The sequence below is a fragment of the Salmo salar genome, chromosome ssa10 (genome assembly GCF_905237065.1).
Source record: "Salmo salar chromosome ssa10, Ssal_v3.1, whole genome shotgun sequence".
Taxonomy (NCBI): domain Eukaryota; kingdom Metazoa; phylum Chordata; class Actinopteri; order Salmoniformes; family Salmonidae; genus Salmo; species Salmo salar.
The window spans coordinates 37,236,468-37,262,405 of NC_059451.1; the positions used below are offsets into that span (position 1 = coordinate 37,236,468).

Sequence of the window (25,938 nt, forward strand, 5' to 3'; positions counted from 1 at the left end):
CTCTGTATATGAACACTCTAATCATGTGTATGAGGTCAGATCCACTTCATACCCACCTTACCTCTCTGAATAGTACAGTTGAAGTCAGAAGTTTACATACACCTTAGCCAAATACATTTGAACTCAGTTTTTCACAATTCCTGACATTTAATCCTAGTAAAAATTCCCTGTCTTAGGTCAGTTAGGATCACCACTTTATTTTAAGAACGTCACATGTCAGAATAATAGTAGAGAGAAGGATTTATTTCAGCTGTAATGTTTTCCATCACATTCCCAGTGGGTCAGAAGTTTACATACACTCAATTAGTATTTGGTACTATTGCCTTTAAATTGTTTCACTTGGGTCAAACGTTTCAGGTTGCCTTCCACAAGTTTCCCACAATAAATTGGGTGAATTCTGGCCCATTCCTCCTGACAGAGCTGTTGTAACTGAGTCAGGTTTGTAGGCCTCCTTGCTTGCACACACTTTTTCAGTTCTGCCCACAAATGTTCTATAGGACTGAGGTCAGGGCTTTGTGATGGCCACTCCAATATCTTGACTTTGTTGTACTTAAGCCATTTTGCCACAACTTTGGAGTATGCTTGGGGTCATTGTCCATTTGGAAGATCCATTTGCGACCAAGCTTAAACTTCCTGACTGATGTCTTGAGATGTTGCTTCAATATAGCCACATAATTTCCCTTCCTGATGATGCCATCTATTTTGTGAAGTGCACCAATCCCTCCTACAGCAAAGCACCCCCACAACATGATGCTGCCACCCCAGTGCTTCACGGTTGGGATGGTGTTCTTCGACTTGCAACCCTCCCCCTTTTTCCTCCAAACATAACGATGGTCATTAGTCTGGGTTTTTTATGGCGGTTATGGAGCAGTGGCTTCTTCCTTGCTGAGCGGCCTTTCAGGTTATGTCGATATAGGACTCGTTTTACTGTGGATATAGATACTTTTGTACCTGTTTTCTCCAGCATCTTCACATGGTCCTTTGCTGTTGTTCTGGGTTTGATTTGCACGTTTCGCACCAAAGTATGTTCATCTCTAGGAGACAGAACGCATCTCCTTCCTGAGCACAGTATGACAGCTGCGTGGTCCCATGGTGTTTATACTTGCGTACTATTGTTTGTACAGATGAACGTGGTACCTTCAGGCATTTGGAAATTGCTCCCAAGGATGAACCAGACTTGTGGAGGTCTCCAATTTTTTTCTTCTGAGATCTTGGCTGATTTCTTTTGATTTTCTCATGATGTCAAGCAAAGAGGCACTGAGTTTGAAGGTAGGCCTTGAAATACATCCACAGGTACACCTAAAATTGACTCAAATGACATTATTTTCTGGAATTTTCCAAGCTGTTTAAAGGCAAAGTCAACTTAGTGTATGTAAACTTCTGACCCACTGGAATTGTGATACAGTGAATTATAAGTTAAATAATTTGTCTGTAAACAATTGTTGGAAAATTACTTGTGTCATGCACAAAGTAGATGTCTTAACCAACTTGCCAAAACTATAGTTTGTTAACAAGAAATTAGTGGAGTGGTTGAAAAACGAGTTTTAATGACTCCAACCTAGGTGTATGTAAACTTCCCACTTCAACTGTACATACTGTACTGTCTATTGAATTCTAATGTACATTGTAATGTAGCATATTGATTTGTTTGTAATGGTTGTCTTTTATGTATGCCATTTTTTACAGTTTCATAAATTATATATTTATTTGTGAACTAAGGTGATTTTTAAAGCAATGTTCTAACACTCAATGTGTTAAAAGTTTAAAGAGGGTGCTTAAATTAGATGCACTAGCTATGTTCATTTGATACAAGGTGAGCCACAACAGTCCATCCGCAGCCAGGCAGGCAGTAACCGAGATGAAGTAGCCAGCTTTACTTATTGAGGAGATGTGGGTAGTCAGTCCTTGGCCCTAACAGAGACAGACAGTGCCATGCAGATCCAGGCAAGAGGCTCAAGGCCTGGCTGATAGCTGTTAGCTGCTGGCTCTGAGCTGTGAGGGATGGTTACCACGTGCTACTTGGCCCTGGGAATACTAGGGTGTCCTAAATGGTACCCTATTCTCTTTATAGTGCACTACATTTGACCAGAGCCCTATGTGTAGTACCATATAAGGAATAGGGTGCCATTTGTGACGCGTACTTACTTATCCCCACCACTGTGCTGTGTGACTAAAGACTGTTTGTGTGGTTTCATCTCCATGTTGACAGAGATGGAGAAGCAGATGAAGATTGAGAAACTGTTTGTGACTTGGCAGCAGAGGTCAGCGCAGTCCAACATGCCCACCTCAGTAAGTACCACAGCCGTTTTAGACGCACCAGAGTACCACAGCCGTTTCCCTCCCCATCAAACGCCTGTGGACATGCACACTAAGAGAAATAAATAGGATATTATTTTCAAGTAGTCCCCTTTTAAATATTCCAACTAATTCACAAAGGTTACAAGCTGGCAAGGAACATTTAAAGAGCTTTAAATGAGAGACGTTAACTCTTAAGTTGATATTACAGCAGGCATCATGGGACTGTAGAGTTGATATTACAGCAGGCATCATGGGACTGTAGAGTTTATATTACAGCAGGCATCATGGGACTGTAGAGTTGATATTACAGCAGGCATCATGGGACTGTAGAGTTGATATTACAGCAGGCATCATGGGACTGTAGAGTTGATATTACAGCAGGCATCATGGGACTGTAGAGTTTATATTACAGCAGGCATCATGGGACTGTAGAGTTGATATTACAGCAGGCATCATGGGACTGTAGAGTTGATATTACAGCAGGCATCATGGGACTGTAGAGTTGATATTACAGCAGGCATCATGGGACTGTAGAGTTGATATTACAGCAGGCATCATGGGACTGTAGAGTTGATATTACAGCAGGCATCATGGGACTGTAGAGTTGATATTACAGCAGGCATCATGGGACTGTAGAGTTTATATTACAGCAGGCGTCATGGGACTGTAGAGTTTATATTACAGCAGGCATCATGGGACTCAGAAGTACAAGCCACCAGTGGTTTCACCAGAGGCACTGCAGCTGTAGATGTTTTTGAAACACTACATTAATTTCACCAAAAATGCAATGCCTACCTTCATCAACAAAAAAAAGAATGATTGAAAACAACGGTCTCTTTCATGCTTAAATAACCACTGGTTACAGTATAGACCCCTCAAACTCAACCCTGGACCTCGAAGCCAGTTCCACTGTGTTTTTTTCATTATTGCTCTCTAATCAGGGGGACACCAGGTGGATGCAATTTATTATCAGATAGAACAGACAACCAGCAGGCTACGGACCTCGTAGTGTAAGTGTTGAATACCCTGGTGTAGACAGTCAGGAGAACACCACCAGTAGACCTCATAAGTTACTTACACACCAGTCAGTCCCACTCAGACTCAGTCTAATGAGCTAGTGGCGGATGATGACATCGTCTGTGCTCCACGTGTGTGCTCCCTCTCTCAGTATGTCACCACTCACCAGAGCAGGCTTATCCATTACTGGCCAGTCAGATGACTGTCTGGCTGCCTGACTTGGCCCCTCCACAGTGGGGGACCCCTCTCCCTTCACTGGCCCCTCAGGTCCCCAAGCATTATGGCCCTTGATCAGCCCTCCTGTGGATCCCTGACTTTATCCCTGACTTGTGATGGATCAGATATGAGAGGAGATCACATCAGCACAGCAGAGTGTTGTGTTCTGTCTCCCACTCCCTCGTCTAACACACACAGTCCTATCTACATCTCTCTGCATGGCTATCTCCAGGCTGCACAGGGATGATAGATGTGTCAATAAGAATGATTTTATAAGAGAGCAACAGATTAAAGCCCGGATGAGATGAGCCATAACATTGAATCAGTCCTATTACTCTGTAGTATGCCCTGTCTGTAGTGTTTAGTAGACGGTTTGATTGTGGGATTAGGAAACTGGTCATTGATTCTTGGTGGGTGTGTATTTACATGCTGGCGCTTTTGGTATCATTAACTAGAAGAATTCACATTCGGCTCTAAGGACCATGAAATAAAAATAGAGATGTTTCCTTACTTTCCACAGGCATTGGACTTGGACACTCTGAAGCAGTCATCCAGACTAGTGCACTACTGCGCCACCCCTCTGCTTTTTGACCCCGTGTTCAGGAAGCAGATCCAGGAAGAGCAGATTGTCCAAACTCAACAGGTCAAGGTACAGAAACCATGGCTGCTTTCCCTTGGGGCTTAACTCAACAAATCTTTCTTAGTCTCCAACAAGCTTTCTCTGCCCTTAACCTTGTTCTGAACACCTCCAAAACAAAGGTAATGTGTTTTGGTAAGAAGAATGCCCCTCTCCCAACCGGTGTGATTACTACCTCTGAGGGTTTAGAGCTTGAGGTAGTCACCTCATACAAGTACTTGGGAGTATGGCTAGACGGTACACTGTCCTTCTCTCAGCACATATCAAAGCTGCAGCCTAAGGTTAAATCTAGACTTGGTTTCCTCTATTATAATCACTCCTCTTTCACCCCAGCTGCCAAACTAACCCTGATTCAGATGACAATCTTACCCATGATAGATTGCGGAGATGTAATTTATAGATCGGCAGGCAAGGGTGCTCTCGAGTGGCTAGATGTTCTTTACCATTCGGTCAACAGATTTGCCACCAATGCTCCTTATAGGACACATCACTCTATACTCCTCTGTAAACTGGTCATCTCTGTATACCCATCACAAGACCCACTTGGTTTATGCTTATTTATAAAACTCTCTTAGGCCTCACTCTCCCCTATCTGAGGTACCTACTGCAGCCCTCATCCTCTACATACAATACCCGTTCTGACAGTCACATTATGTTAAAGGTCCCCAAAGCACACACATCCCTGGGTCGCTCCTTTTTTCAGTTCGCTGCAGCTAGCGGCTGGAATGAACTGCAAAAAGCACCCAAACTGGACAGTTTTATCTCCATCTCTCTGTTCAAAGACTCTGTCATGGACGCTCTTACTGACTGTTGTGGCTGCTTAGCGTGATGTAATGTTGTCTCTACCTTCTTGCCTTTGTGCTGTTGTCTGTATCCAATAATGTTTGTACCATGTTGTGCTGCTGCCATGTTGTGTTGCTACCATGTCGTTGTCATAATGTGTTACTATCATGTTGTGTTGTGTTGCTGCCATGCTATGTTGTTGTCTTAGGTCTCTCTTTATGTAGTGTTGTGGTGTCTCTTGCCGTGATGTATGTGTTGTCCTATATTTTATTTTTAGTCCCAGCCCCTGTCCTCGCAGGATGCCTTTTGCCTTTTGGAAGGACGTCATTGTAAATAAGAATTTGTTCTTAACTGACTTCCCTAGTTAAATAAAGGTTAAATACAATAAAAAAATTGTAAAACTCAAACATCTCCTCAAATGGTTGTTCACTTCTCTCTTACTTAGAAAGATGCCCTTAGTTGCAAAATCTTGGAAAGCATCCCAAACTTCCCAAGTTTTTGAAAAATCTTGGAAGGAGAATTTCTGGAATCAGGATAGAACAATCAGCAATCTTCCAACAGTCTTTCAGCCAGAACCTCTGAAAATCCTGGGAACTTTGTAAAGGTTTTGGTATTTAGTGGTCACAGTCTGATGAAACACCCCAGTTCACCTCTCCACTCTCCTCTCCCCTCATCCTCTCCAGAAGCGTCATCACTCCAGTGACTCCACGGTGTCTGGCAGGGACCGTAGCTACAGCACAGACTCAGTTGACAAACTGCCTAGCCGGCTGAGAGAGGGGCCCTGGCTGCAGGACATCTCTAACACCTTTCTCCAGCAGTATGTCCAGTACCTCCAGAGTATGGGCTTCATCCTGGTCCAGGTCAGGCCACAGTCCCCAGCGCGCAGGTACATCTTACTGACAGTCCAGTGGTCCTCAACTCTCTAAACTATACTAGTAACCTATCTTTCTACACCATACTAGTTCAAGTTTCAAGTTTATTTACTACATGTAATGAATACATTGGAAATCTAACTCACCCGATCTCTCAACCCAAAAAAAACACAATGAAAGCACAATACAACTCAGGGCAAATGTCCTCTTTCTCTGAGTTTCCCTCATATGATCCTTTATGTGACTGTGAGCAGAACTATGAGCACTATTCATCCATTAGTCATCAGATGTGTTGTGATCCCCTCCAAGCCCCCAATAGCCACAGCCCTCTGGTCATGCATGTGATATAACTACAGTAGACACTTAGCAGACACACACACGGACGGACGGACGGACGGACGGATGGACAGACGGACAGACACACACACACAGTACACTCTCTCTCTTTGTTTTTTTTCCCATCCCTGCTTAACCCCTAACCCTGCCTGTCTCTCTCCCTCCTCTCTCCCTGTAGCATCCCCAGGGCCCGGGCAGCCATGTTCAGCTCATTGTCGTCAGAGAGGCAGTCCTTCTCCTATAACAAAACCAGGAGCGAGGACAGCCCTAAGGTAAGTAGTGCTGATGCAAGCGTTGAGGATATTCACACACGTACACTGGCTAAAAGGCACACAGGGATATATTGACTCTGACGCTCTCTTCCTCTCTCTCTGACACACATACTCTCTCTCTCTCTTACTCACTCTATTCTCACACACACACACACACACACACACACACACACACACACACACACACACACACACACACACATAAACACACACCGCTTCATCATCAACTCTTGAGGTAATGTTGTTTTTCTCTGCAGAGCACAGGGTCGGATATTACCGCGTACTACCTCCAGAGGGCGCTGCCAGGGGGCATCGTATTGATGGAGCTTGCCTTTCAGGTGAATCTTTCGCTCGCTCTCTCTCTCTCTTTCAAAGGGGGTTTATTGGCATGGGGAAAATGTTGCCAAAGGAGTGAAATAAACACAAGTGAGTATACACAAGACAACACAAACAAAAAACGATACAAATTTAACTGTAAATATGGCACTCAAAAGGTAACATTTTAAGTGTTATTTTATCAGCTATGTGCAGTGTTTTAATTGTTTTGTTCTTTTGGGGGGGGGGAGTAGATCAGCTTTAATATTGTAGATAGATTATAGCTTCCATCAATGTGATTTTTTTTTTTTATATACACTGCTCAAAAAAATAAAGGGAACACTAAAATAACACATCCTAGATCTGAATGAATGAAATTATCTTATTAAATACTTTTTTCTTTACATAGATGAATGTGCTGACAAAAAATCACACAAAAATAATCAATTGAAATCCAATTTATCAACCCATGGAGGTCTGGATTTGGAGTCACACTCAAAATTAAAGTGGAAAACCACAATACAGGCTGATCCAACTTTGATGTAATGTTCTTAAAACAAGTCAAAATGAGGCTCAGTAGTGTGTGTGGCCTCCACGTGCCTGTATGACCTCCCTACAACGCCTGGGCATGCTCCTGATGAGGTGGCGGATGGTCTCCTGAGGGATCTCCTCCCAGACCTGGACTAAAGCATCAGCCAACTCCTGGACAGTCTGTGGTGCAACGTGGCGTTGGTGGATGGAGCGAGACATGATGTCCCAGATGTGCTCAATTGGATTCAGGTCTGGGGAACGGATGGGCCAGTCCATAGCATCAATGCCTTCCTCTTGCAGGAACTGCTGACACTCTCCAGCCACATGAGGTCTAGCATTGTCTTGCATTAGGAGGAACCCAGGGTAAGAAAATGTGGCAATAATGCATTCGATTTGGGAACTCAAGGAATTTTGATGTGGGACTTGTTAATGCATCCATTGCCATATCATGCTATTTATCAATAGCCATATTGAAGTGAATAGACATATGGAAACTCCTTAGTCATTTAGAACTGTAATTTCACAAGATAAGCTACAGTAGCACAGTGGGGCTTTCCATGTTCCTACAGACTGTTGTGGCAAGAGTGTTAGCTCCTCTGTTACAGGGGGGAATGCATGTACATCCTGTATGTTTTGCCAAGGTCTGCTGATACAGGCGGACAAACTGATCAAACAACAACTTAAGCAATGGGAAATATCAATTTTGAAACCTTTTCCAAGTAAGGGTATTTACAGTGATAGAAAAAAGGGGATATCAGCTCACATAGGTGAGGGAGTGTTTTGCATCTCACAATGGTTCTACGAGAAATGCCACCCCACACCATGACTGACTCACCGCCAAACCGGTCATGCTGGAGGATGTTGCAGGCAGCAGAACGTTCTCCACGGCGTCTCCAGACTCTGTCACGTCTGTCACATGTGCTCAGTGTGAACCTGCTTTCATCTGTGAAGTGCACAGGGCGCCAGTGGCGAATTTGCCAATCTTGGTGTTCTCTGGCAAATGCCAAATGTCCTGCATGGTGTTGTGCTGTAAGCACAACCCCCAACTGTGGGCGTCGGGCCCTCATACCACCCTCATGAAGTCTGTTTCTGAACGTTTGAGCAGACACATGCACATTTGTGGCCTGCTGGAGGTCATTTTGCAGGGCTCTGGCAGTGCTCCTCCTGCTCCTCCTTGCACAAAGGCGGAGGTAGCGGTCCTGCTGCTGGGTTGTTGCCCTCCTACGGCCTCCTCCACGTCTCCTGATGTACTGGCCTGTCTCCTGGTTGCGCCTCCATGCTCTGGACACTACGCTAACAGACACAGTAAACCTTCTTGCCACAGCTCGCATTGATGTGCCATCCTGGATGAGCTGCACTACCTGAGCCACTTGTGTGGGTTGTAGACTCCGTCTCATGCTACCACTAGAGTGAAAGCTCCGCCAGCATTCAAAAGTGACCAAAACATCAGCCAGGAAGCATTGGAACTGAGAAGTGGTCTGTGGTCACCACCTGCAGAACCACTCCTTTATTGGGGGTGTCTTGCTAATTGCCTATAATTTCCACCTGTTGTCTATTCCATTTGCACAACAGCATGTGAAATTTATTGTCAATCAGTGTTGCTTCCTAAGTGGACAGTTTGATTTCACAGAAGTGTGATTGACTTGGGGTTACATTGTGTTGTTTAAGTGTTCCCTTTATTTTTTTGAGCAGTGTATATACTACTGTTCAAAGGTTTGTGGTCATAAATGTCCTTGTTTTTGAAAAAAAAGCTAATTTTTTGTCAAACACCAGTCTCAACGTCAACAGTGAAGAGGCGACTCCGGGATGCTGGTCTTCTAGTCAGAGTTGCATAGAAAAAGCCATATCTCAACCTGGCCAATAAAAAGAAAAGATTAAGGTGGGCAAAAGAACACAGACACTGGACAGAGGAACTCTGCCTAGAAGGCTAGCATCCCAGAGTTGCCTCTTCACTGTTGACGTTGAGACTGGTGTTTTGCGGGTACTATTCAATGAAGCTTAGAGTTGAGGACTTGTGAGGCATCTGTTTCTCAAACTAGCCACACTAATGTACTTGTCCTCTTGCTCAGTTGTGCACCGGGGCCTTCCACTCCTCTTTCTATTCTGGTTAGGGCCAGTTTGCGCTGTTCTGTGAAGGGAGTAGTACACAAAGTTGTACGAAATCTTCAGTTTCTTGGCAATTTCTCGCATGGAATAGCCTTCATTTCTCAGATCAAGAATAGACTGACGAGTTTCAGATGAAAGTTCTTTGTTTCTGGCCGTTTTGAGCCTGTAAACGAACTCACAAATGCTGATGCTCCAGATACTCAACTTGCCTAAAGAAGGCCAATTTAATTGCTTCTTTAATCAGAACATTAGGTTTCAGCTGTGCTAACATAATTGCAAAATGGTTTTCTAGCCTTTTAAAATGATTAACTTGGATTAGCTAACACAAAGTGCCATTGGAACACAGGAGTGATGGTTGCTGATAATGGGCCTATGTAGGCCTATGTAGATATTCCATTAAAAATCTGTTGTTTCCAGCTACAATAGTCATTTACAACATTAACAATGTCAACACTGTATTGCTGATCATTTTGATGTTATTTTAATTGACAAAATGTGCTTTTCTTTCAAAAACAAGGCCATTTCTAAGTGACCCCAAACCTTTGAATGATAGTGTATATACACAGTACCAGTCAAAAGTTTGGACACACCTACTCATTCCAGGGTTTTTCTTTATTTTTACTATTTTCTACATTGTAGAATAATAGTGACGACATCAAAACTATGAAATAACATGGAATCATGTAGTAACCCAAAAAGTTTTAAACAAAATAAATATATTTTAGATTCTTCAAAGTAGCCACCCTTTGCCTTGATGACAGCTTTGCACACTCTTGGCATTTGCTCAACCAGCTTCATGAGGTAGTCACCTGGATTGCATTTAAATTAACAGGTGTGCCTTGTTAAAAGTACATTTGTGGAATTTCTTTCCTTTGTAATGCGTTTGAGCCAATCAGTTGTATTGTGACAAGGTAGGCGTGGTATACAGAAGATAGCCCTATTTGGTAAAAGACCAAGTCCATATTATGGCAAGAACAGCTCAAATAAGCAAAGAGAAATTACAGTCCATCATTGCTTTAAGACATGAAGGTCAGTCAATCTGGAAAATGTCAAGAACTTTGAAAGTTTCTTCAAGTGCAGTCGCAAAAACCATCAAGCGCTATGATGAAACTAGCTGTCATGAGGACCGCCACAGGAAAGGAAGACCCAGAGTTACCTCTGCTGCAGAGGATACGTTCATTAGAGTTAACTGCACCTCCGATTGCAGCCCAAATAAAAACTTCACAGAGTTCAAGTAACATACACATCTCAACATCAACTGTTCTGAGGAGACCGTGTGAATCAGGCCTTCATGGTTGAATTGTTGCAAAGAAATCACTACTAAACGACACCAATAAGAAGAAGACTTGCTTGGGCCAAGAAACACGTGCAATGGACATTATAAAGTTGGAAATCTGTCCTTTTGGTCTGATGAGTCCTTATCGATGTTTGGTTCCAACCACCGTGTCTTTGTGAGACACAGGGTAGGTGAACGGATGATCTCTGCATGTGTGGTTCCCACCGTGAGGCATGGAGGAGGATTTGTGATGGTGTGGTGGTGCTTTGCTGGTGACACTGTCAGTTATTTAGAATTCAAGGCAGACTTAACCAGCATGACTACCACAGCATTCTTCAGCGATACACCATCCTATCTGGTTTGTGCTTATTGGGACTATCATTTGTTCTTCAACAGGACAATGTCCCAAAACACACCTCCAGGCTGTGTTAGGGCAATCCGATGACCTGGCCTCCACAATCACCTGACCTCAACCCGTTTAGTTATTTCATTTTCAAATAACCGAAAGTGATAGGTTGTAATCTGAATAAAGGGAAAAAGGCCATTCTTGAACATTGGGTGAGACATTCTTACATCCGAGCTGGTTCTCCAGCAAATTAGTATGTATAACTTTTGTATGACTGAAGCCTTTAGTCAGAGGTCTAATGCTTTAATATTTCATAATTTCTGCTCCCCAAATTCATATTCATGATTTAAATAGGCCGTTTAATTTTGTCTGACTTGCCTTTCCAAATAAAATGGAATCTTTTTTGCTTACACAGTGCATTCAGAAAGTATTCAGACCCCTTCACTTTTTACACATTTTGTTACATTACAGCCTTATTCTAAAATGTATTAAATACATCCACATCAATCTACACACAATGCCCCATAAGGACAATGAGAAAACAGGTTTTTAGACATTTTTGCAAATGTATTAAAAATATACAACTGAATACCTTATTTACATTAGTATTCAGACCCTCTGCTACGAGACTCGGAATTGAGCTCAGTTGCATCCTGTATCCATTGGTCATCCTTGAGATGTTTCTACAACTTGACTGAACATGATTTGGAAAGGCACACACCTGTCTATATAAGGTCCCACAGTTGACAGTGCATCATGTCAGAGCAAAAACAAAGCCATGAGGTTGAAGGAATTGTCCATAGAGCTCCGAGGGTACAAGCGCCAGTGGGGGAAATCGAGGTCAGGGGGCAATGAGACGCAGACAGCAGGGGCTGGGCCCAGTCATGCCAGGGATGGTGGTGTAGATGAGGCTGGGCCTAGTCATGCCGGAGATGCTGAGGCTGGGCCTAGTCATGTTATGGATGGTGGTGTAGATGAGGCTGGGCCTAGTCAGGCTAGAGATGGTGGTGTAGATGAGGCTAGGCCTAGTCATGCTATGGAGGGTGGTGTAGATGAGGCTGGGTCTTGTCAGGTTATGCTAGTGGATGAGGAGAGTATAGTGGGTAAGAGACTAGGGGGGAGGAGGAGGGTGTCAAGCGGAAAAGAAAAAGGGGGAGAAGAAAGGAGGTGGAAGGGGAGATGCTGGTGTGGTCAAAGGCACCAAGGAACCTTTGCCTGGTGCTGGGGGGGAGGTCCTGACCAGAGAGGAAGGGGCAGGTGGTTAGGATGGGAGATGGAGATGAGGAGGAAAGTGAGTCTGAGGATGATGAGGCCTTTTTTTCCAGACTCCTCTTCAATGGGTCCGGAGCTGACAGCCAGTCAAGCAGAGGGGTCAAAGTACATGTTGAGGGAACTGACAAAGTTCCTGAATGAGACCAAGGGGAAAAAAGTTATTCTTGAGGGGTTTTTTTCTGATCCAAGAAAGTTTGTAAGATCAGTACAACATGCTATGAAAAATGAGGGGAGGGTGCTAGTCCTCTCACCCAGGAAATGGTTTAAGTTGAGGAAGTGGGTCACAACAGTGCGTAAGGGTCTACCTTCAGACACTGTTTAGATGAATAGTTTCTTTCTGGCACTGGGGCTTTTTGAGCTTTGCTATTGGTCTCTTTCTTTGCTGGCTTTTCTCCCACTTCTTATGGAGACTCTTCGGGTAGGCTTGCTCAATATAAATGGCACCAGAGATGTGGGAAAGAGGAGTGTGTTGGATGAATATGTAAAATAAAAAATTACAGGTGTTGTTTCTGCAGGAGACTCATAGTGATTTGGTGAATGAAGTCGATTGGGGGCTCTGGTGGAAAGGGGCAAGTGTGTTGAGCCATGGGACAAATTTTAGTGCATGGGTGGCAGTCCTTTTTGTACCGGGTCTGTCTAAATATTTGCTCCTCAAGAGGTGTGTAGGGGTAGGCTGCTTTTTGTAAAAGCAGACATTAACAACATGGGTTTTATCTTTATAAATGTGTATGCGCCTAACACAGGGAAAGAGAGGGGGGTTCTATTTGGGTGTCTTAGACAGAAATCGGGGAGAGCCTCATTCAGGGTCAGTGGGAGTGTTATGGGACATCATTAATCAGTTTGACCTAGTGGATGTTTGGAGAACTAAACAGCCCAACACAAGACAGTATACATGGGTAAAGGTTTTTGGGGCTAGGGTGCGTGCAGCCCGACTTGATCGTTTTTACCTGTCCAGGAATCGGAGCAATAGGCTGTTGGGCGCTACCTTTCTCCTTGTGGGGTTTTCGGATCATCACATAACCATGGCTCGGCTGTCTATTTCACCGGGGCCTCGGCAGGCATCCTATTGGAAGTTTAATGTAAAGCTCTTACAAGATGCCACTTTTTGCTCAGGTTTCCAGACTTTTTGGGAAAGGTGGGGGCAGCGAAGAGAGGAGTATGAGTCTCTGAGTCAATGGTGGGATGTGGGGAAAGTCCAAATTCAGCTTTTCTGTCAACAGTATACAACTGTCTCATCCTCAGAGGCTAGGAAAGTATTGAGGGAACTGGAGCGTAGTATTAGTGAGATGGAGGTAGAGATGGTGGGGCAAGGCAGTGTAGGCCTCCAGGCTAATTTAGCTGAATTACATAGGGACCTGGGCAGTTTTTTCCAGTTTAAAGCAAAGGGAGCACTTGTAAGAGCTACGTTCTCCATGCTGAAGGAGATGGATGCTCTCAGCTCCTCCTTCTTTGGTTTGGAAAGACAGAGCAGTGAAGCCAACGGTATGCATTGTCTACAGCTGTCTGATGGGCGGGTGATCTCTGTGATGGAGGAGGAGCGGGAGCAAACTGGAGTTTTATACTGAGTTGTATAGGGCAGAACTGTGTGATCCTATGTGTGCTCAGGTCTTGTTCGCAGAACTCCCTAAGCTCTCTCTGGCACAGCGGGATGAAATGGACATTCCTCTGTTGTCCCATGAACTGGCAGAGGCCGTAACCCAGATGTTCCCCGGCCATGCACCGGGGGTCGATGGACTCCCAGCGGAGTTTTATAGAAAATTCTGGGGAATAATTGGACTGGACTTCTTTTGCGTGTTGCGTGAATGCGTCGGGGTAGGAGAGTTGCCGATGAGCTGCCGTCGGGCGGCTCTGACTCTCCTGCCCAAAAAGGGGACTTGTGTGAACTTAAGAACTGAAGGCCTGTGGCATTACTCTGTGCGGACTACAAGATATTTGCCAAGGTCCTCTCTAACAGACTGAAGTCCCATCTGGACTCGATAGTACATAAGGACCAAACATATTTTGTACCAGGACGCTCAATCACGGACATCTTGTTCTTAATCAGGGACATGTTGGACTTGTCGAGAGGTTCTAATGTGAACTTTGGACTGGTCTCTTTAGATCAAGAGAAGGCTGTTGATAGAGTGGAACATGAGTATCTGTTTAATGTGATTTTTGGGTTTGGGGAAAAGTTTTTGACCTTTGTGAAGATCAGTAGTAGGCCAGTCTGTGTGAGACGCAGCATTCGACAAGGATGCCCTCTATTGGGGCAGTTGTATACACTAGTCATTGAGCCTTTTTTGGGCCTGCTACGCAGGAGACTGCAAGGAGTGTGCTGAACAGGCATGGGTGTGGTGACAGGCATAGCAGTGTCAGCGTATGGAGATGACGTTTCTGTGATGATCAGGATAGGCAGGCACTAGAGACTAGTCTGAAGGTGTACGAGGGAGCTTCGTCAGCTAAGGTAAACTGGGGCAAGAGCAAAGCTCTGTTATGTGGGGCATGGGGGGGTAGGGCCCATCCTCTGCTTCCAGGGGGTTTGCAGTGGGGTTGTGAAGGGCTTTAAATATTGTGGGTGTACATGGGCTCGGAGAGGTGGGTCAGGAAGAACTGGGAGGGGCTGTCACAGGCAGTGGTGTCAAGACTGGCCAGGTGGAGGTGAGTCCTGTCCCAAGTGTCATATAGAGGGAGGGTGCTGATAATCAACAACCTGGTGGCATCTTCCCTGTGGCTTCTACACCTGCATTGCTTGCTGTTTGGGGTTTTAGGCTGGGTTTCTGTACAGCACTTTGAGATATCAGCTGATGTAAGAAGGGCTATATAAATACATTTGATTTGATTTGATAAACTGGCTGTCCTCAACCCCCCCGCCGGTCTGCTCACAGACCTGCAATGCATGCTGGTGGACTTTTTCTGGTCGCGCCATCACTGGCTGAGGGCGGCAGTGTTGTACATGACCGTCCACGAAGAAGGACAGGGCCTGGTGGAACTGGAGAGCTGGGTGGCGGTGCAGAGACTGCTGTACCATACTGATGTCGGCTGGAGGGAACCAGCATGCGAGCTGCTCAGGAGAGCTGGCAGATTAGGGTTGGACTGGCAGCTATTCCTCATGAGGTTGGAGGGGCTAAGTACAACAGGTCTCTGATTTTTTCTCTGCAGTGCTGAGGGCCTGGCAGCTGCAAAGGCCCACACGAGAAGGGGGTGTGGAGCCTGGGCTGTGGGTGTGGGAGGAGCCTATCTTCCACAACCCAGCCATCCCTTTGAGATTGGTTCAGTCGGTTGGGTTGGGGGTGTTTTTTACTGTTGGGATGTTTATAATGGGGTACAGGTATTCAAATAAGGAGAAGGCCTTATGTGATTTGTTGAATTTTCGGTTTGCTCAGGCAAAGTTGACTATTTGGATAAAAAGGAAGAACAGGGTCAAAGGTGGGGGGATAACAGACCCTTTACTATTATTTAATGGGATGGTCTCTGTGCACCTTAGGGTAGAATTTGAGTTCTATAAAATGGTAAAAAGTGTGGAGATGTTTCAGGAGATATGGTGTGTTGGGGGGGCTGTCTGCAAAGCTGGGGAAGATGTTTTGGAAATACAGTTGTAGAAGTGGTGAGGTTTTTTGGTTATATATGATGTGTGGTGTGTTTTTTATTGTTGTGTGGTAGAGGGAAAGGTGAGTATGGTACATGTATGCAGTACAGGATATATTTTGGTGTTTTATTTTAAGGGTGGTGGGCTTAATGAAATGAGAATGTTTAATTAAAGAAAGACAAAGTCAAGTCTCTCTCATGCACTCTCTCTTGCACGCTCTCTCTCTCTCGCGCTCTCTCTCTCTCGCGCTCTCTCTCTCTCGCGCTCTCTCTCTCTCGCGCTCTCTCTCTCGCTCTCTCTCTCTCGCTCTCTCTCTCTCGCTCTCTCTCTCTCGCTCTCTCTCTCTCTCGCTCTCTCTCTCGCTCTCTCTCTCTCGCTCTCTCTCTCGCTCTCTCTCGCTCTCCCTCTCTCTTTCGCGCTCTCTCTCGCTCTCCCTCTCTCTTTCGCACTCTCGCGCTCTCTCTCGCGCTCTCTCTCTCTAGCACTCTCTCTCGCGCTCTCTCTCTCTAGCACTCTCTCTCGCACTCTCTCTCTCTAGCACTCTCTCGCACTCTCTCTCTAGCACTCTCTCTCGCGCCTCTCTATCTATGTGTGTGTGTCTCTTACTCCATATTACACATTCACCCCTCTTACTCCATTAGCTTAACATGGGCCTCAGGTTTAGATTATGTGCCATCATTATGTGCAATTTGACTCAAGGCCTTAAAGACGGAAGAGTTTAGTTGAAATGGGTCTTTCCTACTGAGTATTTTGTGCATCATTCTCTCAGTGTAGGAGATGTGTTTAGAACAGTTTGTCATTGTAACCACACACCCACCACATTATAATTCATGAGTAATGATATCTGTTGAGCCCTGAGTAGTATAGTAGCACAGTGTATGATATTCTATCCAGTATATCATCTCTCTCCTTCTCTCTCTCTCAATCTCTCTCTCTCTCTCTCTCTCTCTCTCTCTCTCTCTCTCAGGGTTGTTACTTCTGTGTGAAGCAGTATGCTCTGGAGTGTTCACTCATCCCCATGGGACAGACCGTCAACTCTCAGGTAACATTATGGCATCGCTATCTCTGGTGCTGTAAGTTCGACCACAGAGCCGGGCCCAATAATCCAGGCCATAGCCTCCTCTAGGTATGTATGGGGCTGAGAAAAGAAGGATGATTAAAGAGAGAGACAGATAAGATCTTGTAATCAGCTTGGTTCCACACATCTTTCTGTATCATCATGGTGACTTTACACCTCCCTGGCTATGGTGTGATTCACTTGAATCGCTCGTCCTCCCTCCCTTCCCCTCTATCCATCCATCCATCCATCCTCCATCTCTTTATCGCTATCTCCTGGGACTCACAGTTGTCTCTCTCTCTCTCTGTCTCTCTCTGTCTCTCTCTGTCTCTCTCTGTCTCTCTCTCTCTCTGTCTCTCTCTCTCTGTCTCTCTCTGTCTCTCTCTGTCTCTCTCTCTCTGTCTCTCTCTCTCTGTCTCTCTCTGTCTCTCTCTGTCTGTCTATAAAGCTGGAGTGTGTCCAGGTTTTGCTCTAAATGAGGCGTAATTCAGTGTAAAGATGTGTAAACGACTGCTGTGTGTTTGCTGAGCGTCTCCAGATGTTGTATCTCAGCTGGGAGGGAGGGTAAGCCCCAACAGATGCCTAACTCTCATCAGCATCTGGCCATCTACAACTATAAAGCCATCTGAAGTATTTTTTGTTATTGTTGCCATTTGTTTGTTTGTAAATGTGTGTGCTAGAAGCCAGAATCTAAATAATGAGTGATTGGCGTAGTACTAAACACTCATTTTAGTGTCTGACTCTTTCAGTTGTAACATTTCTGTTGAAATGACATACAACACACATACAACTAGATTGCCAAGAGAGATTTGAAACAGCCTTTCCTCCTTTTCCTTCTCAAGCCAAACTGTCTTATTATATGAAAGAAATCCATGGACTCATTTTGCAAAACATCCTTTTCTCGTCTTTTATTAGTTTTTCATAATGATTGCTAGCCATATACTGTATATGGTTTTCTAATCGAAAAAAAACATTATTGTACTCCTAACCCATATATTTCATGCTGGTAATTGCTTTGCCATGTAAACTATTAGGCAGAGTGTAGTGTGTGGGGTGAGTGATTAGCTACTGCAGCAGTCTGCCCACTCTTTCAACAGAGCTAATGGACTGTGGTGTGGACTAGGGAGATGGCGAGATGGAGCTTGCAGCGGTAGGTCTGGTCTGAACTCTTATGTACTAGACTAATGGCTGTGCTCAGCACTGCATACAGTGTACAGACTGACCCTGTGTTGTTAGAGAGATCTGTTTACCATGTAGCCTCTCTCTGGCTCTGGCTAGCTCGGTCTTTCTCGCTCCCTATATTTCTTTCTCCTCTCTCTTTTTCTTTCTTTCTTTCGTCATCTCACTCCCTTTCTAGCTCTCATTTTCCTGTTTCTTTCGCTCATCTCTCCTCCTTGTGATGGATCAGTTTTCAGGTTGTGAGATGACTGTTATTTAATAGGATACAGACAGACAGGCAGAGAACAAGGTGTCACTGTCATGCTCACCGTTTCCCCTCAACGTGTTGGTAACTGTCTCAAAGTGACGTATGTTAGTCTGAGCAGACAGAGTGAGAGAGCGTTCTCTTTAATCACAGTGATTAGAGTTTGAGAAGAGCCATGGCTGTTGCAGAGTCCATCTCGATGCACAGCAGGGTGGTAGACATGTCTGTTAAGCTCTGGAGCAGATGAGTGAGTGGAGCGAGAGATTGTGTGTGTGTGTGTGTGTGTGTGTGTATGTGTGTGTGTGTGTGTGTGTGTGTGTGTGTGTGTGGTTTATAATTGGACTCTGTCAGCCTCAGTTCTCCTCAGTGTTGACTGTTGTCTTCGTGGCCTGTCTGACCTGGTCACGCTTGGTGCTCACACACACTAGTTTGTCACCTCTCTCTTCTAGATCATTCTAATCGTATTAATGTGAGTATGTAGCAACACAATGAGTTTGTAGGTGTTTTAGAGCTTATTTTTATAGGCACTAACTCCGCCATGGCTCTTTGGCCTATGGGGAAATTAATGTTTTTTGGGGGATAAAACGGTCTTTTACAAAACGTATAAGATCTCTTAAGCCTGTGTTAACCTCAGACCTTATTTTATGTGTTTATCCCAAAACCCCATTATTTCCCCATCCATTTCCCCATAGGGATGACCAACGAATCAGAGGTAACTCATTTCCGTTTTTTAGGACTACGAGCTGGGGAGCTCTATTCTGACAATTGTCTTTTGTCTGTCTCATGTTCTTTGTTTGTCCATTTCCTTTCCTTCTGTGTGTGTCTGTGCATACCTCTGTGTATGTTTCTGTGCGTATCTGTCTGTGTCTGTCTAGTCCCATCTCATGTCCTCTCTTCATCAGGGCTCCTTCCTCACCTCAAAACTTTTCCATCTAAAGCCATTCCCTGATGCCACACCAGTCTCTGACTCTGCAGTATGTCACAGAACCCTTAGGGCCGGGGTGTCTCCCCCCTCTCTGCTTGCTGCAATGTCCCCTGATCCCTCTATCTAGTTTCTTTCGCTCTCCTTTCTTTCTTTCTTTCTTTCTTTCTTTCTTTCTTTCTTTCTTTCTTTCTGAGGAATGGTGATAGATTCAATCAGACAGAGGAAGCCATCTTCAGTGCAGCCTGGTGGAGCTCTGGGCTCCAATGTCATACTTCCCTACATGTTCTGTTCTGCTGTGACTTTTGGGTTCATCTCAGTCTACATCTTCATCTTACTGCTGGGCCAAACTGGCCAGAATGATGCTGAGCTTTGATTTGCTGTCTGCCTGTGGGTCATTGTGACCCTCCCTCCAAGCTCTTCTTGTATCAGTCTGTGTTTGTCATGCAGCTGGTGAATAAACTAGCCTAAATGCTGCTCTTTTTGCAGAATACTTACTGTTACTGTCTTTCCCTGTGTTTTTCTTTGCAGCTCAAGTCTGGAATGAGCAATCTTCTGACTTCCCCTGTCTTATTCAAGCATCTGTATGTGATTTCTTTAGTACATTTATGAGTTCAAACTTCGTCACCTGTTCTGGGGTCTTGTGAGTTGGTGACCCATTGGTCCAAGGATTTGGGATCTTCTTCAAGCCTTCTGATATGCTCTAATCATCTCCGTGTCTGGCCCCGCCTTCCTTTCTCTCGCGCTCTACTCCAATCAACTCGTATGTGTTTTCTCTGCTTCCTGGATGGCCTCGATGATTAAGAATCCTCTGTATTATCGATTTTTGCAGCTCTAATCCACTGTCATCCTCTGTCGTTGTTGTAATGTAAAGTGTCTCTCTGTAGTAGAAAATATCTTTGCTATACCAATAATTTACTTTTTAACAAAGTTATATACGTTTAACCTCCTCTTTGCTAGCACCTGTGAACAGTTTGAAAAGTTTAGCATGAATATTAGTACGTTCAAGTAAGTTTGAAAGGTATAACCAAAATAGTTTTTAGTTCAGAATGGCAGTTGGTAAATGCCTGAGCAATTAATTCACAGTGTTGACCCAGCAGTTAACAGGTCCCTAATAAATGTGTTGGATTAAATAGTAACATAATTATATAGTATTATTAATAGTGTATCTCTGTGGTTTCACTGCTAAAGGGCAGTTTGTCCCCTAATCGCTTCAGTGGTCTTGTTGGCTCAGGAGTCAGAGGTTTCAGTTAATTAGGCTCCAGATCTCTCAATCTCCACTAGGGAACACTGACCAACAGAACCATTAAACCGCTTTGTACCAGCCTGTTCCAACTTCTGACATTACACTACTACAATGTTCTAGCCTTCAATCTCTTCTACAGTCTATACCACTGGAGAAATGTACTCTCTGTTTTCTGGGCTTTTATTTTATTGAAGGTGTCTGCCCTAGCACAAACTAAAATGGCTAAGTCTGGTACAAAACGTTCACTTCTTCAGAGAGGTGGTGAAAGGTTCGACTCGTTACCTTGACTTTAAAAGGAAAAGAAAATAACTGTTTCTTGATGTGTAATGAATGCCTCTTGACTAGTACTGGCATTAAATGAACACTTATGTTGTTTTTTCGCTTACTCTTTGATTTGATAAGACCTATTTGCATTTGTTCCAGGCAAATGATCAAGATGAAAGCAGCAGCAGTAATAGCATTTACCCTCCATCCCCCTCCAAACACCCCTCTCTGAACCGCAGCTCCTCGTATTGTGTTGTAATCACTGCATGCTCCAGTCTTTCACCTCAATCATTAGCATTTTGCCATTAATGCTTTTGTAAGCCTCCGCTTTGATGTTGGATTTAATTAAATAAGATACAATTATGAAGTTGATTGATATCACAGTTGCTTACAATAGCCTCTCAAAGGAGGGGTGGTAGTAGAGGAGTAGAAGCACTTTAAGTGGATGCCACCACAGATTGGGCGGATACAAACAGACAGACAATGGGCTCTGAGAACGGCTGAAACAGCAGGGAGGTTTTCCTACCGATGTAGACGACTTTAATGGGTCTGCTATTACTATTAGACACTAGATGGATAGCAATGCAGAGAGAGGGAGAGGAGCTAGGCCTAACTTCAAAACATGTATTATTAAACATTGAATTGTGCATATGATACTGCCAATACTGGCTTGATATTAATTCAGATGATTGTGTGAATGGTAGGTCATGAGATCCTCTTCCTCTGGATGAGGTGTGTGTGTGTGTGTGTGTGTGTGTGTGTGTGTGTGTGTGTGTGTGTGTGTGTGTGTGTGTGTGTCCGATCTCATTCCCACAGCCCTTACAGAAATCTGTAGTGAGTGTCTACACTGTGTCGCCCTCTCTCCTCCAGCTCTCCATGCTCTTCACAGAGGAGTGTGATAAGGTGATTGGCCTGATGCATGTGCACTCGTTCAGCTATGACTTCCACCTACGGGTGGTTCACCAGTCCCTCGTGGGCTGTCACATGACCCTGCAGCAGGGATACCGGCTGACCGGCTTCCTGGAGGACTTCATAGCTCATCACCCTGACATCCCCAAGTTCAGACGAAACCACGTCTTCCAGGGTGAGTCTGACTCAACCCACCTAAACAACTAAATCCTGAAAAGAGTCCCAGCAGTATGTATAAGGCCAGAATTAAAACCAACACAGATCAACAACCTGTGCTTTGTAGTTGACTTTTAAATGTGATTTCTGCTTGAGCTGAACAGTTAGCATGATCTCCATTGACATCTGGGAAATTGTATCATGGCGCCGGAGAAGATGGCTGACATTTAATGTGCTCCTAAATAGAGGTCGACCGATTATGATTTTTCAACGCCGATACCGATTATTGGAGGACACAATCGGGCCGATGCCGATTAATCGGACGATTTTTATTTATTTTATTATTGTTATTTTTTGTCCTTTTTTTTTTTTAAATTATTTTTTATTTTTTCCATTTATTTGTAATAATGACAATTACAACAATACTGAATGAACACTTATTTTAACTTAATATAATACATAAATACTATCAATTTAGCCTCAAATAAATAATGAAACATGTTCAAGTTGGTTTAAATAATGCAAAAACAAAGTGTTGGAGAAGAAAGTAAAAGTGCAATATGTGCCATGTAAAAAAGCTAACGTTTAAGTTCCTTGCTCAGAACATGAGAGCATATGAAAGCTGGTGGTTCCTTTTAACATGAGTCTTCAATATTCCCAGGTAAGAAGTTTTAGGTTGTAGTTATTATAGGACTATTTCTCTCTATACGATTTGTATTTCATATACCTTTGACTATTGGATGTTCTTATAGGCACTTTAGTATTGCCAGTGCAACAGTATAGCTTCCGTCCCTCTCCTCGATCGAACCAGGAACACATCGACAACAGCCACCCTCGAAGCAGCGTTACCCATGTAGAGCAAGGGGAACAACTACTCCAAGTCTCAGACCGAGTGACGCTTGTAACGCTATTAGCGCGCACCCGCTGACTAGCTAGCCATTTCACATCGGTTACACCAGCCTAATCTTGGGAGTTGATAGGCTTGAAGTCAAAAACAGCGCAAGGCTTGATGAATTGCGAAGAGCTGCTGGCAAAACGCACGAAGGTGCTGTTTGAATGAATGCTTACGAGCCTGCTGCTGCCTACCATCGCTCAGTCAGACTGCTCTATCAAATATCAAATCATATACTTAATTATAACATAATAACACACAGAAATACGAGCCTTTGGTCATTAATATGGTCGAATCCGTATTTTATCTAACGGGTGGCATCCCTAAGTCTAAATATTCCTGTTATTTGCACAACCTTCAATGTTATGTCATAATTATGTACAATTCTGGCAAATTAATTACGGCCTTTGTTAGGAATAAATGGACTTCACACAGTGCGCAATGAGCCAGGTGGCCCAAACTGCTGTATATACCCTGACTGCTTGCACAGAACGCTAGAGAAGTGACACAAATTCATGTTAGCAGGCAATATTAACCTGTTGGGGCAGTATTGACACGGCTGGATAAAAAACATACCCGATTTAATCTGGTTACCACTCCTACCCAGTAACTAGAATATGCATATACTTATTACATATGGATAGAAAACACCCTAAATTTTCTAAAACTGTTTGAATGGTGTCTGTGAGTATAACAGAACTCAAATGGCAGGTCAAAACCTGAGAGATTCCTTTACAGGAAGTGGCCTGTCTGACCATTTCTTGAACTTCTTTTCCATCTCTATCATTTACTAAGGATCTCTGCTCTAACGTGACACTTCCCACGTCGTCCATAGGCGCTCAGAGCCCGGGAAAAAACAGAATGTCGTCATTCCAGCCGCAGGCTGAAACACATTATCGTATTTCTCAAGTGGCCGATCAAGGGACACTGGCCTTATGCGCGTGACCCCGACCGCCCCCGCCTTTGGGATTTTTTCCTCTGTTTGCCGAAAAGGAGATTCCCTGTCGGAATATTATCGCTTTTCTACGAGAAAAGTGTCGTAAAAATTGATTTTAAACAGCGGTTGACATGCTTCGAAGTACGGTAATGGAATATTTCGAATTTTATTGTCACGAATTGCGCCATGCGCACGACACTTCTTTACTATTTCGGATAGTGTCTGGAACGCACGAACAAAACGCCGCTATTCGGATATAACGATGGATTATTTTGGACCAAACCAACATTTGTTATTGAAGTAGCAGTCCTGGGTGTGCATTCTGACGAAGACAACAAAAGGTAATGAAACTTTTATAATAGTAAATATGATTATGGTGAGTGCTAAACTTGCCGGGTGTCTAAATGGCGAGCCCGTGATGCCTGGGCTATGTACTTAGAATATTGCAAAATGTGCTTTCACCAAAAAGCTATTTTAAAATCGGACATATCGAGTGCATAGAGGAGGTCTGTATCTATAATTCTTAAAATAATTGTTATTCTTTTTGTGAACGTTTATCGTGAGTAATTTAGTAAAATGTTAGCGAATTCCCCGGAAGTTTGCGGGGGGTATGCTAGTTCTGAACGTCACATGCTAATGTAAACAGCTGGTTTTTGATATAAATATGAACTTGATTGAACAAAACATGCATGTATTGTATAACATAATGTCCTAGGGTTGTCATCTGATGAAGATCATCAAAGGTGAGTGCTGCATTTAGCTGTCTTCTGGGTTTTGGTGACATTATATGCTGGCTTGAAAAATGGGTGTCTGATTATTTCTGGCTTGGTACTCTGCTGACATAATCTAATGTTTTGCTTTCGTTGTAAAGCCTTTTTGAAATCGGACAGTGTGGTTAGATTAACGAGAGTCGTGTCTTTAAATGGCTGTAAAATAGTCATATGTTTGAGAAATTGAAGTAATAGGATTTTTAAGGTTTTGAAAATCGCGCCACAGGCTGGCAGTGGCTGTTACGTAGGTGGGACGCAAGCAGTTTAGACACCCGGCAAGTTTAGCACTCACCATAATCATATTTACTATTATAAAAGTTTGATTACCTTTTGTTGTCTTCGTCAGAATGCACTCCCAGGACTTCTACTTCAATAACAAATGTTGGTTTGGTCCCAAATAATCCATCGTTATATCCGAATAGCGGCGTTTTGTTCGTGCGTTCCAGAAACTATCCTAAAGGGTAAATAAGGGTCGTGCGCATGGCGCAATTCGTGACAAAAAAAATCTAAATATTCCATTACCGTACTTCGAAGCATGTCAACCGCTGTTTAAAATCAATTTTTATGCCATTTTTCTCGTAAAAAAGCGATAATATTCCGACCGGGAATCTCCTTTTAGGTAAACAGACAAAGGAAAAGAAAGCTTTCGGTCGACGCGGGCACGAGCCTGAGTCTCACAGTACTGTAAACAGCCACTACCCAAACGCGCTACTTTGTTTCAGCCAGAGCCTGCAAAGCCACGATTCAGCTTTTTGCCGCCTTCTGATAGACCATGTGAGCTGTAGAAAGTGTCACGTTATAGCAGAGATCCTTTGTAATTGATAGAGATGGCAAAGAAGTTCAAGAAATGGTCAGACAGTGTACTTCCTGTACAGAATCTTCTCAGGTTTTGACCTGCCATTTGAGTTCTGTTATACTCACAGACACCATTCAAACAGTTTTAGAAACTTTGGAGTGTTTTCTATCCAAAGCCAATAATTATATGCATATTCTAGTTACTGGGCAGGAGTAGTAACCAGATTAAATCGGGTACGTTTTTTATCCAGCCGTGTCAATACTGCCCCCTAGCCCTAACAGGTTAACGAGTCCGACGAGCCCGACGTGAAGGGCATACTGCTTTCCCAGGAACAGGCCCAAATCCCCGTCATTTGCGTGAAAAGAGGACGGAGGTTGGGCTGCCTTCTGAGAATTCATAGGTGATCGAATAGGCCCCCACTGCCTTCCGTTCTACTAGCTAACATGCAGTCATTGGAAAATAAAATAGACAACCTACGAGGAAGATTAAACTACTAACGGGACATTAAAAACTGTAATATCTTATGCTTCACGGAGTCGTGGCTGAACGACATTTTTACATTTTAGTCATTAGCAGACGCTCTTATCCAGAGCGACTTACAGTAGTGAATGCATACATTTCATACATTCTTTTCCCCCCGTACTGGTCCCCCGTGGGAATCGAACCCACAACCCTGCAAACACCATGCTCTAGCAACTGAGCCACACGCGACAACATTATCAAC

At 43.9% G+C, this 25,938-nt stretch overlaps 1 protein-coding gene across 8 annotated transcripts in view; it reads left to right on the top strand.

Moving 5' to 3' along the window:
- Positions 1 to 25,938, top strand: part of LOC106560333 (KICSTOR complex protein SZT2) — a 186,744-nt gene that overhangs the window by 145,081 nt on the left and 15,725 nt on the right. For 7 of the 8 annotated variants that reach the window (XM_014123144.2, XM_014123146.2, XM_014123150.2 and 4 more), the window contains 7 exons: positions 2,210 to 2,289; positions 4,052 to 4,180; positions 5,635 to 5,837; positions 6,338 to 6,431; positions 6,689 to 6,769; positions 16,810 to 16,884; positions 21,625 to 21,838. In XM_014123144.2, the coding sequence (XP_013978619.2) occupies positions 2,210 to 2,289; positions 4,052 to 4,180; positions 5,635 to 5,837; positions 6,338 to 6,431; positions 6,689 to 6,769; positions 16,810 to 16,884; positions 21,625 to 21,838 (876 nt within the window). Of the gene's footprint in view, positions 1 to 2,209; positions 2,290 to 4,051; positions 4,181 to 5,634; positions 5,838 to 6,337; positions 6,432 to 6,688; positions 6,770 to 16,809; positions 16,885 to 17,996; positions 18,050 to 21,624; positions 21,839 to 25,938 lie in introns of those variants that run through there. The other variant, XM_014123152.2, reaches the window with a different exon arrangement.